At 42.1% G+C, this 16,333-nt stretch overlaps 1 protein-coding gene across 1 annotated transcript in view; it reads right to left on the reverse strand.

Moving 5' to 3' along the window:
* The window catches only part of LOC139580420 (hexokinase-1-like), a 21,093-nt gene extending 5,606 nt beyond the window's left edge, over positions 1-15,487 (reverse strand). Inside the window, exons 1-12 of the mRNA XM_071409077.1 lie at positions 15,228-15,487; positions 11,182-11,344; positions 6,164-6,312; positions 5,079-5,198; positions 4,762-4,857; positions 4,537-4,636; positions 3,442-3,625; positions 3,132-3,287; positions 2,759-2,992; positions 2,019-2,323; positions 920-1,068; positions 567-686 (exon numbers count right to left, since the gene is read on the reverse strand). Coding sequence (XP_071265178.1) covers positions 567-686; positions 920-1,068; positions 2,019-2,323; positions 2,759-2,992; positions 3,132-3,287; positions 3,442-3,625; positions 4,537-4,636; positions 4,762-4,857; positions 5,079-5,198; positions 6,164-6,312; positions 11,182-11,344; positions 15,228-15,290 — 1,839 coding nt within the window. The 5' untranslated portion in view covers positions 15,291-15,487. The remainder of the gene's footprint in view (positions 1-566; positions 687-919; positions 1,069-2,018; positions 2,324-2,758; positions 2,993-3,131; positions 3,288-3,441; positions 3,626-4,536; positions 4,637-4,761; positions 4,858-5,078; positions 5,199-6,163; positions 6,313-11,181; positions 11,345-15,227) is intronic.
* Positions 15,488-16,333: the final 846 nt, after the last annotated feature.

Here is a 16,333-nt window from a genome sequence, read left to right on the forward strand (position 1 = left end):
TTTAAAGGCACAGTCAACTTAGTGTACGTAAACTTCTGACACACTGGAATTGATACAGGGAATTATTTGTGAAATAATCTGTCTGTAAACAATTGTCTGTAAACAATTTAAATTACTTGTAAATAACAATTTTAATTTAAACAATTTAAATTACTTGTGTCATGCACAAAGTAGATGTCCTAACCGACTTGCCAAAACTATAGTTTGTTAACAAGAAATTTGTGGAGTGGTTGAAAAACGAGTTTTAATGACACCAACCTAAGTGTAGACTGTAAACTTCTGACTTCAACTTTATACACACACACACACACACACACACACACACACACACACACACACACACACACACACACACACACACACACACACACACACACACACACACACACACACACACACACACACACACACACACACACACACACACACACACACACACACACACACACACACACAGCAATGAGCAAGCTGTGAACAATATGTCTGAGATGTAAAAAGCTGATGAATGGCTGATTACTTTACACCTCACCCGACCCATAGTTTAAGAAACCTTGCAGTCAGCTCACCGCATCCAGGCTGGTTTGTCTACACGGGAAGGAGAAGGTGAAGCCCAGAGGCAGGCGGGTGTTCTTCATGCCCATGTAGTCCAGGAAGTCAGATATGCACTGGACAATGTGGTCAAACAGCTAGAGGGGGGGAAATGGAGGGTATGTTTCAACAAGCACATGTAACATTTACTTAAGTTACACAGGTAACAAAGGTTGGCTGTTAGAATGTGCTTAATGTGTGTTCTATTGTTTCTATGGAAATATAATAGAAGCTGTTGCATTTACCTTTTCTAATATGTGAGAAAATGTTTATTGTTTTGGTACAGAATGAGATAAGTCCATACTCAGATGAAACTCCCAAACTAACTCACCTCCTCTCCGGTCCCCTGCATCACCTCCATAGGAATGGCATATATTTTGTTATGCATCTCTACTGTCCGCCGCTTGCCACTACGGATCTTTACTAACAGAACTCTAAAGTTTGTCCCTCCTAAATCCAAAGCCAAGAAATCACCCTTTTCTGGAAAACACAACATAAGAATACTATCTTTAATTAAACAAAATATTATTTGATTTTCCATTTCATTATGAGGTGATTAGAAAACATAGGTGATTATAAAGGGTTCATAAAAGCTTATGACATGTCTTACAATGCACTGTACTTGTTCACTTTATGTAAAGTGTTACCACTGTCATAGCCATTTGAAATTAGGGCTCAGACAAGCAGTGTGTTATCAGAGTTTAATCTATCATTAGAATTGGATTGACTTACATCAAGGTGTGGGAGTGTTGTGCAGTAATTGTGCTAGTCTTAGAAACACATTGACCTCAATCAGGGCACTGCAAGAGGTGCTGAGCCAATAAAATACACAATGTAATGTCCTTACATGGAAAGAGGCCATCATTATACAGCAGTGTAGCAAAGCATTGAGGATCTGACAACCTGTTAATGTGGTTTTATACAGCAGGTGGATCTGTCAACCTGTTGATGTGGTTTATACAGCAGGGGGATCTGTCAACCTGTTGATGTGGTTTATACAGCAGGGGGATCTGTCAACCTGTTGATGTGGTTTTATACAGCAGGGGGATCTGTCAACCTGTTGATGTGGTTTTATACAGCAGGGGGATCTGTCAACCTGTTGATGTGGTTTTATACAGCAGGGGGATCTGTCAACCTGTTGATGTGGTTTATACAGCAGGTGGATCTGTCAACCTGTTGATGTGGTTTTATACAGCAGGTGGATCTGTCAACCTGTTGATGTGGTTTTATACAGCAGGGGGATCTGTCAACCTGTTGATGTGGTTTTATACAGCAGGGGGATCAGAGGAAGTGTAAAATTCCCATTGAGTTATAACGCATGTCAAATGGAATTCCTCTCTAAATGTTTTGTCACAGAGCTAAACCACTGTGTTCAACAGGTAGAATCACAGACCGGCTAACTAGTTTCAATCCCAGTTGAACTTTCTTACCTGATCCATCCGGTGTGCTGCGTACATATGTGGGCCACATCTTGACGGTGGAGCTGTCATGGGTATTTTTCCCCAGGCCGTTCTGGATCTCCGTCCTCATCCTCTTCTTCACCTCCAGCAGCTGGTCATTGGTCAGTCTGAACTCAGCCAGGGTCTCTGTGATCTGACGACGCTGATCAGCCAGCCGGTAGGCCACGGCGGTCACCATGGCAGCGCCCTTGGAGCTGCCACTCTCTGAGAGCAGGAAGCGGACGTCTGACTCGGGAACTAGGCGGCGGACGGTTTTGTGGAGACGCCGGGCATATCTGAGGAGATGGGCAGGGACATTCTTAGTCAGACCAAAATCCTGACCTTAGACTCTCACGTGTAACTCAACCTTTCATGCAACTCAACAACTCAGACTTTTTGCCCTGGTACCTAAAATATAACGTTGATATCTGTATCAGTGTCTCTTTTTTCAAAGTCCATTATAGTATACCCCTAAACCATTTGACAGAATCACAGCTTCAAATCAAGATACACAATTAAGATTCACAATAACATTATGCCTTGTATTCAGGGGGCCCTCTAGTGGTATAGGCTAATCACTGTATCCACGGGGCCCTCTAGTGGCACATGCTAAACACTGTATCCAGGGGGCCCTCTAGTGGTATAGGCTAAACACTGTATCCAGGGGGCCCTCTAGCATTATAGGCTAATCACTGTATCTACGGGGCCTTCTTCTGGTATAGACTACTCACTGCGGGTGCATCTTGTAGAGAGAGCCGTCGATGCCCACAGTAGTGCGAAGACGAGGATTCCCTTTGTTGTCCTTTAGCCTGGAGAGGATGCCACCCAGAGTGGCAGCAATGAGGTTGGCTGATCTGTGGGAGACTATGGTGCATACGTGCTGCACGGCGATGCAGTCATCTGCAGATGGTTCTACACCTAGGCGACCTAGGATCTCCTTGGCTTTGGTAAGGCCTTCTTTACTCCTGGACAATGACAGGTACCGAGAAGGGATGAGCTCAGTGGTGGTAAATAACATTAAAGGTGTACAGTAGTAGTGTGCAGACTTAAAACATGACACAAGTCGTCTGGACCCGAAGGAAAATAAAACTGATTGACACCTACTTTTCAATGGCAGAAACATGTTTTGTTTCAATTGTCCCTTTGGTAAGAAGTTCAGGGGTTATCCGACCCTCAAACAAAAATTCTTCTTTGGCCATCTTGACCAAGATGAGTCGCACAAGTTCGCCCATGTACATCCCACTGACCATCTTCTCAAACCTGGAGAGAAAAATATACAATACATTACTAAACACTGAGAGAAAAGGTAACACGTAAGACAACAACTACTACCAAAACACTAGACTGATCTTTTCATGTCTTCAAGTCACTCGGTAAGATCTACTTTATAGTCTAATAATAACAGCAGACATACAGCTGTTTCCCTGGATTCAGAGATCCCCGGTCAATCTCTCGGTCAAACTCTGTGCGAATGTCCTCCAGCATCCCATTGTCCCCGAAGGCTCCCCACTCTGTGTTGATGCACATCCTGCCCTCGTCTCCCTCCACCAGGTCAATGTGCCTCAGCTCCTCCATGTAACAAGCATTAGTACCTGTGCCTGAGATGACATACAGAAGCAATGGTGAGGAAGAATCTGCCTTCAACTATTTGCAACACTGTTTGCAACACTGATACACAATGTTACAACACTGTACATAGCCAATAATATAACATTTGAAATGTCTCCATTATTTTAAAACTTTGGTAATGTTTACTGATTGTTTATTTCCCTTGTGTTTGTTGTCTATTCCATTTGCTTTGGCAATGTAAACATATGTTTCCTATGCCAATAAAGCCTTTGAATTGAAAGACTGTTGGGTAGCTAGAGGTAAAGACTCATGATACTGACAATGAAACAGCCATTCTGAATGAAGGATGCAAATGAATGCCAGGCTGACCTATGACAACCCCCACTTCACAATGCTGGTCGTCATAGCCACAGGTCATCATGGTTTCCAATGTGTCATTAACAAGGGCCAGGACATCTACATCAATTCCCTATAAACAGTGTTGGCTGCAGTTTTAATTTACAACTGCATTTTTTAAAATGCTGTTGTATATCCAGAAACAAAGGAGAATGAGGAAACACCAAGAGATAACATATTAGTAGCGAGAGTACTACTTCCTGTATATACAGTGTAGCTCTGTATATACATGACGCTCCATTCTTGTGCGTTTTATTTTATTACTTGTGTTACTCTATTGTTTTTTTAATAAAAAATATATATAATTTAAACCTTTAAAAAACTTTTTTAAGTGGAATATTATTTTTTTAATAAGCAAGCATTTCACGTTAAAGTCTACACCCGTTGTATTCGGCACTTGTGACAAATAACATTTGATTTAAGAGTGTAACCAATGAGCTTCAGCCCGGCTTGAACAAAACTGGGGTAAAAGGATGATAAGAAGGGAAACATTGAAATCCAACAGCACTGTATCTGTCTGTTGGGAGGTAAGTGGATGTCCTACCTATGATGATACCAACTTCACACCGCTGGTCATCAAAGCCACAGGTCATCATGGTTCCAACTGTGTCATTGACCACTGCCATGATGTCTGCGTCATAGTCCTGAAAAAAAGCACAGGGTTACAATTATACAACCATGGTGCAACAGATTTCTTTCTAATCATTGCTTATGACTGAACTTCATTGTCATTGCATCAGGCAAGCATGCTTGAAAACATCAAACCTACCCCACGCTTTTTGATGGCCTTGTTCAGAAGTGCCACAACGTCCATTCCCTCAACTCCACTGGCTTTAAAGCGTTTAGTCCAATTGAGCAAAAAACTCTGCAACAGACAAACAGGAAGTTAGGCTACAGATGAATGAGCTATAATATATGAACAGTCTTTGAAACTGATACTCTTAGGTGTACTGTCCTATTGGTGTGATCATTTTTAATCCCAGCCCCCCGTCCCCGCAGGAGGCCTTTTGGTAGGCCGTCATTGTTCTTAACTGACTTGCCAAGTTAAATAAAGGTTAAATAAAAAAATAAAAATGATTCTCTTACCTCATTCAGTTTGGTTTGTGCACAGGGAAATGAGAAGGTGAAGCCGACTGGAAGCTTCTTGTCCTTGATATTCTGCTTCTCCATGAAGTCACCCAGGCACTCTGCAACATGGTCAAACAGCTGCAAAAGGAAAACAATTTAGTGAGGGATAGTTATCTCGAAAGCAATGTATGGACAAGGAGAGACTGCAATGCACACTTTGGTTGTGTTTCCCTTGCCACTAGGCTTTTAGGGCTATCACTGACGCACTGAAAATGATTAAAATCATTGAATAACGAAGTAAGCTTTAAGCGGCATTTTTTGTTCTTGTGCGAACCCCTTACACCTTCTTGTTAATTTTAATCCTGCCCACAGCACCCAAGTAATCATTTTGTAATGCCCATGTTCAACTTGGTTTGACACTCAATATCTCTATGGGGCTAGTTAGGGACAATCAGTAAATTACACATTGTACATGGGACAATATTTTAAAATGTCAATAGCTTCAAATGTCAATGACTTAAAAACCTCAAACCAACTATAAATTGTAGAAATTCATATACAAATATTGAAAGCATTTAATGAGACTGCTAGAAGGTGTGCAACCTGAAATGATTGTCTCATTTACATTGTGCAATTTATTGACGGTCCCAAACTATCCCCAGGGATAGGCTATCCACAGTCAAACTAATTTTCGCACCCCGGCCGGCTGAAGCTAATTGGAAAAAGAATTGGGCTAACTCTTCCCACCTGCGAACACACACAAGAGACACCGACATCAAACCACACCCCGAAATCACCGCTGTGAAATATATTTTCAATAACAACATTTTCCCCCAGCTGTTTGAAGCTGGTGTACAAAACCGAAAGTAAAAGACGCAAAAACAAAACTTAAGAACTAAGCATAGAAATAGCACACAAAGAACATATCTACAGCTGCTTAGACTTGCTTTCAATGCGAATGACATATCTATAACATATTTCTGTGTGAATTTGATCAGGTTGCCCAAAAAGTTACATATTGCAGTTTTAAGTCTATTTATCTCAAGTCTGAATCGGGCCCTTGGACATTTATATAAGGTCTGAGTTTGAAAGGTACCCCGTACCTGAGTGCCGCTGCCATGGATGATGTCCTCAGGAGTGTCATAGACCTGGCTCTCCATCTGAACCGTCTGCTTCTTCTCATGGGACACCTTTACTCGCAGGATGCGGAAGGCCGAGCCTCCCAGATCCAGAGCAATGAAGTCCCCCTTCTCTGTAACAAGCAATAACAATATGGATGTGTAGCCTTCGTCGCACCATCAAATGCATTTTAATGCGCATTATTATTCTGTGTACCTCTGTTTTATGTACAGACGGAGTATCTTAATTTGAGCCAGTTTGCTACAGCTGGAAAATAATCCTGCAGCAACAGGAAATGTGAATTATTGTGTGGATTATAATGAATCGACATTTCTGTAGGGGTTGATGCATTGCAGGAAAGTTCTCCTGCAACAGGGTGTTTAAATTAAGATCCTATATCTGTACTTTGTCTTTTTAGGAACACAACCAAATAAATGTTACCCGGGTGGGATAATAAAGTTAATCTAATCTAATCTAATGTGGACGCAGCAAGAACATATGAGCCACTGGCACATAGTACTGATAGAGGTATGTAGATTATAAATGTAGTTATACAGTCACATTTCACAGAGACTGAACTCCTTGTGTTGCCCATGCCTGGGTTGACTATCCTTGTGTTGCCCATGCCTGGGTTGGCTATCCTTGTATTGCCCATGCCTGGGTTGGCTATCCTTGTATTGCCCATGCCTGGGTTGGCTATCCTTGTGTTGCCCATGCCTGGGTTGGCTATCCTTGTGTTGCCCATGCCTGGGTTGGCTATCCTTGTGTTGCCCATGCCTGGGTTGACTATCCTTGTGTTGCCCATGCCTGGGTTGGCTATCCTTGTGTTGCCCATGCCTGGGTTGGCTATCCTTGTGTTGCCCATGCCTGGGTTGGCTATCCTTGGCATTGCCATGCAAGAGTATATCAGTTTGGCTAAAGCTCCTGGCAACTCTTGCCAAAAATCCACTCTACTGGGAATTAAAGACTGTTTGACAATGTCTTGAGAACATGTTACAATGAAAGCAGTAGTACTTTATGGGCATGACAACTTCTCCTTTGAAAACCAACAGAACTGAAAAGTAAAAAAACAAAACGAGGAAATGCAACATTTGAACCCTAAAGGCCTACTGCATATATGATCTCTTACTCCATTCACGAGCTAATACCCTGACAGTGTGATGTATGCCACATTTTCTGTGATTTACTTCAAAGTGATTGTTTGACAGGAAATGCTTTTTCTTAATTATTTTTTTTACATCCAATCCTAAAACACTGAGTGCAGACAGATTAACAACCTAATTCACCCTACTGCTGTCGCCTGACAACAATAAATCATTGCTAGGTTGGCTATCCGCTAGTATTCACACTCTGACAAATGGGTCTTCTAATGGGAGAAAGTGAAAAAGCTTCACCGAAAACTCGTCTCTGAATTGCGCTTTCCTGATAGGATGTTAATAGATACTGTTTTAGCCTACCAGTAGTTGATTCATTTGGTCATGATTGCACTACACAGTTGCACTAACTTCAGTCAGTGTAGGGTTGCAACATTAGGCTATGTCAAGAGGCAGTCAAACCCATTAGACTTCCTTCACTGCTGCCTTGTTAATAAATTAACAAATATTTAAAGTGTGAATGACAGCAGAATTCAGCAGCCTGGATGTTACTTATTAACACAGTAACAGTAAAGGAGCAACTATACTGAATTTACAATGTCCATCTTTATTAGTATCGTATTTCTTACAAATGACGACGCTGAAAATCACATGAAAGTATAGATAGCCTAGTGAAAACCATTGTTTGAAATCTAATTATCCACTCCCTTCCACAATTCCTTATGGAATAACTCATTGAAGGAATGCCAGGGGGAGGATTCCTGGTCAACAATACAAGGACATTGCAGGTCCTCAACCATCTTCATAGTGTACTATGTATTAATTACAATCATGGTACAGGGTGATTTCAGAAGTTTTACTGTGTTAAACAAGAACCAAGACATTCATAGCAATGCTTGTGGAGCTAAAAGATCATTGTGATACAGTATCATGTCACTGACCTTAGGAAACATTTGTGTTGCCGTAGCTGATAGACGTATTCCATATAGTTGATAACACATAACACATATAGTAGATAACACATAAAGTTGATAACACATATAGTTGATCATGTTGACCATGCTCACACATAGATCACCAAACTAATGCCTATAGACTTTAGCTCAATGGCTTACCACAATCTTGTGCCACACAGGAGACCCGGGTTCCAACCCCGCCAGTCACACACATAACACAGCCTTCCACCGAGTACAGACGGTAGATTCAGACACCGACTGCCTATAAAAATCTGGAGGTGGGATTATGTGTAATCTATGATGTAATCACAGGCTTTTGATAGGGTGCTGGAGGGCTTGAATATGGAATGCTTACACGCTGCAGCAAAGGCAGATTCTACCATGATTACACGGCAAGCTTGGCGCTGCAGTAGACCTACAGCCATTCAGACGACAACAGTTCATTCATCATTGAATGAATGCATTGATGAATCCACTGGATGCTTCATTTGTCCATTTGAAACACATGTTCAAGTTAGTTGATCAAAAAAAGTACCAACCTTCTGCTACTATTGATTAAGACACACCAGTTGTCACCAAATTCTAGCAAAAGTTTACAAGTGTTGGACACAATAAGATGCAATTCTTCATGAATCAAACATTATTTCAACTTGCTGTATCAGGAACATCAGATAACCTTTTTCATTCAAATGGTTTGATTTGAATGTTGGCAGATCGAATGTGCTGCCAACTCATATTGACCTGCCCTGAAAGATAATAGGAGAATTGATGAGGTGAGATGTATGAGATTGTGTCCTTTAATATTGGTCAAATTAAATGTAGGTTGTGTACTCAGGAAATCAGATCCTCAAATTTTTATTGTGACTGTAACTCTAGCCAATGGGAGAAAAAAACTGAAACAATGCCACTTGACTAACTGGGGTGTAATCATTCCGCCGATTCTGTTGCAAAGCGTTTCTTAAACGAAAGCAAATGGAATGAAATGGGACTTATCTGACTTTGTCCAATAAAAACTCTAATTTTAACATCTCAGGCTAATGATTACACCCCAGGTGTCTTTCTCACACCTAGATGTGTAGAGATGTACGACCTTCATTTCAGCAGTTTCTCACAGCAGGAAAATAATCCTGCAGCAGAGGAAATGTGAATTATTAATGCACATTTTTGTAGGGGTGTATAAATGTTTTGGTAGAGCTAACCTAACATATAAGGCGTAAAATAAATGCCCGAAAATAGATCCCTTACATACTGGTCTTGACAAGAAGAAGAAAATAAGAAAAAAACTGTTAGGGGAAGTTCTCTTCTGCACTGTTCAACCAATCCAGTAAATGTGGAGGAGGAGTTAAGATGGAGTGTCACCTTGTTAACGTCCAAAAGCTGAAGTAGCGTCACATGGGCTGCGTTTCAAACTCATAAAAGACAGACCCTCCTCCACTTACCCTCGCCTTATGCTCTTTGGGGAATCCCCGCGGCCATCTTTGTCGTTGGGCCAAATGATTAGTGTTAATGGGATTTATCTGTTAATTGAATGATTAGAATATTCCACCCTGAAACCATATAATTGTATGGAATTGATTAGAATGTATAAAATTATAATCAATAAATGTGTAGTTCTAGTTAGAATTAGGGTAAAACAATATAGCTAATGTTTATCTTAAAAACAGACTGTCTGAGCAGAATTCGGCGCCGACCTTGGCTGGGGCCACAGAGTACTTCCCAGGGTCTCCCTATCTTGAGGGAGGATGGGGAGTAAGTCTCACGGTCCCTAATCTTTGTCGGCTGGGTAGCAGGACAGTGTGCGCATACCTACTGTTTGTGTGCAAATGTGTGTGCGTGAGAAGCCAGTATAAAATAAATTGTCTTGTACAACAGACCAGAGCTCTCGTAAATAAACATGCTGACTATTGTAGACTGGCCTCTGTCTGTTTCATTTCAACAAGAATCTTACACATTTTTGGTAGCAGACCGAGTAGTTTAATTGAAGTTCAGTTTATGAACTTTGAGAACATAATTCTCTTAACATTAGCCAAGCAAGGGAAGTTGGCAACGCAAGCCCCTCAGCCCTCGTTTTTGATCGAGTTTGCGAGTGTACAATTACGTTCGCTCCGGGCCTGAAACACCCCATAATTCAATTCATGATGATTGTACATCCGCGAAGAAAAGTCAGCCAAAATGTAAAACCAACCATTAATATGGAGAAGTCAACATACAAGTGTAAATAAGTTAGAAATTGTGCTACTAATGCAAACACGTATCATAAAAGTAATGATGTTTTTGTTTGGTTAGCTTTTGGAAACGTTAACTTGCGAACATAACTTTCCCTGACATCACACTCATCCATCGATTTACCTGATATAGTAGGATGGCTAACATTCGATGTCTGTGGATGCGTTGTCTTCTAGCCAAGATATGAAATGTAATCATAATTGACTGTAGCGCACATAAGGCACACACAACAGTTCCATAATGACTGAAAACACAACCGTGGGATGAACGAGTGACACATTTCCGGGCAAGAGTGGGCCATTTAAAATGTATTTATTCTTCCCTCGCTCCTTGCCCTGCAAGTGTCAACTCGTCAGACGTCATGATACGTTATCAGAAGTGTCCACTTAATTTGAGGGCTGAGGGGAAGGTGTGTCTTAAGTGTTTGAAATGCAGCCAGGCTCTTTTTCCATTTCCCCTGAAAACCGGAGCTTCCGGTTGTTGGGGGACTCAGCAGAGGTCAAATCAAGTCTGACATTCTAAAGTGGAAATGACGAACTTCAGAAGCCTTTTTTAAAGTTTGAATACACTACAAGTTTGTATTTCCTGGTGTGCAGTAAGTTTCCTGAAACTAATTAAGATCCTACACCAGTAACTGTACAAATCTTTAACATGTTACATCTTGTCCCTTTTAAAGAAAGGCATACATTTCCCACAACTCTTATTCATCTGAATATCCATGCTCACCTGAACCGTCAGGAATGGACCTGACGAAGGTGGGCAGCATCTTGACGGATGCTGTGGGATTGGTGTCCTGGCCCAGCCCATTTCCCAGCTCAATCCTGAAGCGCTTCATGATGTCCACCAGCGTCTCGTCGGAGAAACGCATGGCGTACAGGTACTTATCGATCTGAAAGACATCAACACATCATCATCATTGATCACTCAGGGCTCACATCAACACCATTATCCCAGAAACCCTAGACCCACTTAATTTGCATACCGCCCCAACAGATCCACAGATGACGCAATCTCTATTGCACTCAACATTCACTCATGACTATTCACTCATGACTGCACGGCCAGGCACAAGTCCAACACCATCATCAAGTTTTCCGATTACACAACCTGATCACCAACAATGATGAGACAGCCTATAGGGAGGTCAGAGACCTGGCCGTGTGGTGCCAGGACAACAACCACAACCAATGTGATCAAGACAAAGGAGATGATTTTGGACTACAGGAAAAGGAGGACCGAGCACGCCCCCATTCTCATCGACGGGGCTGTAGTGGAACAGGTTGAGAGCTTCAAGTTCCCTTGGTGTCCACATCACCAACTAACTGTCCAGGTCCAAACACACTAAGACAGTTGTGAAGAGGGCACGACAAAGCCTATTCCCCCTCAGGAAACTGAAAATATTTGGCATGGGTCCTCAGATCCTCAAAAGGTTTTACAGCTGCACCATCGAGAGCATCCTGACTGGTTGCATCACTGCCTGGTATGGCAACTGCTCGGTCTCCGACCGCAAGGCACTACAGAGGGTAGTGCGTACGGCCCAGTACATCACTGGGGCTAAGCTTCCTGCCATCCAGGACCTCTATACCAGGCGGTGTCAGAGGAAGGCCCTAAAAATTGTCAAAGACTCCAGCTACCCTAGTCATAGACTGCACGGCAAGCGGTACCGGAGCGCTAGAGTCTAGGTCCAAAAGGCTTCTTAGCAGCTTCTACCACCAAGCCATAAGACTCCTGAACAGCTAATCAAAGGGCTACCCAGATCCCTCTTTACGCTGCTGCTACTCTCTGTTTATTATCTATGCATAGCCACTTTAACTACATGTACATATTACCTCAATTACCTCGACTAACCGGTGCCCCCGCACATTGACTCTGTACCGGTACCCCGTGTATATAGCCCCGCTATTGTTATTTTACTACGGTTGTTGAATTATTTGTTCCTTCCTATTTTACATTTTTTTACTTAACACTTATTTTTATTAAAACTTAATTGTTGGTTAAGTGCTTATAAGTAAGCATTTCACTATAAGGTCTACACCTGTTGTATTCGGCGCATGTGACAAAAACAATTTGATTTGACAACCACCTTCTTCTTGAGGGAAATGTTTCATTCAATTTAATCCACTCATCATTCATACATCAACATTCAAAACATTAAGATTATTTTATCTGCTTTCTCCTTGAAAGGGAACACAATGGGCTCACAAACGACACCAAAAGTTACAAAACATTCAAGTAATACTAGTAATTCAGCCGTCCTTTGACATACTGGGCCTAGTGACATGAAGGCCACACCTCTGACCCTTAATCTTGGGAGAGTGAGCCGTTCTCTCTAAAGCCTTTCCACATCTGTCCATGTGAATGAAGGCAGCACTAGTGAAATAAAACAGGAGTTCATTTGAGGACAGAGCTCTATTGAACTGCCTCGAGACATTCCAGTAACGAGCTAGACAGTACAGGTCTGTAATAAGAGGAATAAAACTGAAAGGAATTTATGTGAGATATAAAATGATTGGGTTAGCACTAACTGTATAAACTTTATTATTCCAATGCAGGAAACATAAAAAGCAAGTCACGATGATTGTCATACAGTACATACAGTCAGCATTGCTATAAAAAAATTAGGAACACACACCATACAGTGCCTTCACACCCCTTGACTTTTTACACATTTTGTTGTGTTACAGCCTGGTTCAGATTGAGGAAAAAATGTAAAATACATATATGCAAATATTGTACAATCCAGGTGTGCAAAGCTCTCAGAGACTTACCCAGAAAAACTCAAAACGGTCATCGCTGCCAAATGTGATTCTAACATGTCTTGTCTCAGGAATGTGAATCCTTAAGTAAATTACATATTTCTGTATTTCATTTTCAATAAATTTGCTAAAATGTATAAAAACATGTTTTCACTTTGTCATTATTGTGTATTGTATTTAATACATTTTCAAATCAGGCTGAAACACAACAACATCGTGGAATAAGTCAAGAGGTATGAATACTTTCTGAAGGCACTGTAAATATCCGTCATTTATGAAGAATGCGTGGGCTTCCTGTTCCAGGGGTTAGATATTACACATATTTCCTGTTCTAACCATTTCATCAGCCTTGAGATTAGGCTCATGAAATTTGGTAATAAGTTTTTTTACAAACATGTAGTATTATTTATAGTAGTTTTGTAGACACAATTAACCCTGTAAGCAATGCTTAGTATTGACTGAAAATGGCTGCCCGTTGAACCTTCATTGCATTGTGTTCAGAACACCGTTTGAGAGTTTAACCTGATAACCAAATGTAATATGGGTGTGTTTCTCTAGCCACAAGCTAAAAGCCTTCGAGTATGCCAAACAAATATTTCGATATGTCAATGTTTTTTTAACTACCACAGCACACAACGCAATAAAGGACTGAGGATATGTAAACTTAGCTTTCACTGGTGTCTTTTTACAGTCATTTCATTGTTTCCTGTTTCCTAAAGATGTAGAATGGGAGTGTGGCATATTAGCACGTCCCTCCCTGATGGCCACCTAGGGCTAGTTGTATGACATATTAATCACATAAATGAGTCAGTACAAATACACACAATCTATGTGATACCTATGTCACATTCCTTATCCTTGATCATATTGCACATATTGAAAAAAATAATAACAATTATGGATACTACTCAGAGAGGATATTGCACAATTAAGGAAGATTGGATTGTACAACACCTAAACGTTTTAGATTCCTTTTTAGAGTTGCGTCAATTGAGAACACATGGGTTCTCTTTCTAGCAGTTTCCTACATTAACTGAGTTGATGACCAAAACAGCAGATTTAGGGGAGGAAATAACTAAAAAAAAATGTACTTGCAGCTGACCAAACAAGTAAAAGCACATACATCTTTCAATCGCTGTTTGGGCCTGTTACAAAACACTAGTTGAGCCCAACAACTTGCAACTGAATGTTTCATTCATTAGCATTACAAGTCATTCAGCAGCACATCTCAGACAACCACACAAATAACCTTCAGAGAATAAATAACCTGTACCTCGCTGTAATTTGTTTACATGGCTGTGCCAGAGAAATCTAAAGATGTTTGATACTTCTGAATAATAGCTGGTTTTAATCTAGTGACATAACATTTACCTCAAGGATATAGGCCTGCCAGCTAGAGTATGTACTTGCTAGCTTTTCTTTAGGCACATTTGCCACTAACACACCCTAGCCAGTAGTCCTACAACAGCCAGGAGAGGAGGTATGGGGCAGTTCCAACATGCACATTCTCAACGTTTGCATTCCTTTCTCTCTCAACAATGACAGAGTGAAATCATTACAGCAAGGGCCTCCAGGAAGCGAGTGGAGGCAATGTCATTCAGCAGCTGAAACCTGACCCTCTTCTCATAAGAGGTGGGTAGCTTTAGATGCTCCTGACCTCTCACAGGGTTAGTTACCACACCCTACACATTCATTCACAACAGACGTGGAAAAACCCGTGGCCCACTGCTCAGGGCAGGCCACATCCTGGTTTCAAGGACATTGCAGTGGTACACACAAGATGCCCTGACCAACACTGTAAACGCTGCTGCACGCTATCACAACACAGGGAAACGTAACCATGACTCTAGTCAGAGAGAATCTACCAACTTCGGGGCACTCGATAAGCCCAGGGCTTCAGATTATGTCACATTTTGTCACATGGCCCTGAGCTCTGTGCCTCAAAGCTGTCCTATTTTTAGGAGGAAGGTAGCAACGACTCTGCTTGCTGTAGCAAGGTCCCTACAGAGCACTCACCTTTTTGACTTTATCATCCTTCAACTCAGTGAAGAAGTAGGCCAGAAGCTGTGCTGCTATCATCCTGTCCACCGATGTGGTGAAGGAGAAATGGAGAGCTAAAAAAAGGGAAATCCCTATAGTCTCTTCTCACTGGTAAGGAGGTTAAAAAAAGCTCACAGTTTCAAACAAAGCAGTCATGTATGGGGCTCCTACACAGATCAGTACTATCGCAACACTCTCTCCCTGGGTCCAGGAAGTCAGACTATGTGGAGTAAGTTTAGCTTGCATGAGATGCACGCAGTAGGGGGGCTGGGATGGGGACTGGTTTAAGCCCTTCCTTCTGCCTGTGCTCTGATTGGCTGAACTGCTGAAGCCGGAGCCTCCCGGGCAGAACCCAGCCGAAAGGTTGGCTGGCTGGCTGCCTGCAGTACACACTCTCTTTCACAAGAACATCGGGTGGGGGAGGAAACAAGGAAGTAGAGGAGAGAGGAGGAGGGGAAAAAGAGAACCGGTCTCAATCCTTTTTTTACTGTGAAGAGGAAACCAACAGGCATGTTCAGCACGTTGCTGTGGTGATGGCTCATAGGGGTTAAACAGTAGGCAGAGAGAGGGGTTAGGTTACGCTGAATTGTCCTTGCTCTTGGGTTGAGGCTGTGTCACTCGAGTGTCCTCCTCTGACCCCAGAAGCGCTTTTTCTCTGGGGGGGGGGGGGGGGGGGGGTCACTGCATGTTGTCAGGGAGCTCATTAAGCTGACTAATATATTTATCTGTGGGGGCGGGGGGGGTGTCACTGCAAATTGTCAGGGAGCTCATTAAGCTGACTAATATATTTCTCTGGGGGGAGGGGGGGGGGGGTCACTGCATGTTGTCAGGGAACTCATTAAGCTGACTAATATATTTCTCTGGGGGGGGGGGGGGGGGGGTGTCACTGCAAATTGTCAGGGAGCTCATTAAGCTGACTAATATATTTCTCTGGGGGGGGGGGGGGTCACTGCATGTCGTCAGGGAGCTCATTAGGCTGACTAATATATTTCTCTGGACTGCCCCTACTGGAGGCTGCTGCTGTCTGTTACCTCACTGCTGCCTACAATGGGCAATGGTACAAGCTGCCTGAAGGACACTTG

This window comes from Salvelinus alpinus, chromosome 7, assembly GCF_045679555.1.
Source record: "Salvelinus alpinus chromosome 7, SLU_Salpinus.1, whole genome shotgun sequence".
Taxonomy (NCBI): Eukaryota; Metazoa; Chordata; class Actinopteri; order Salmoniformes; family Salmonidae; genus Salvelinus; species Salvelinus alpinus.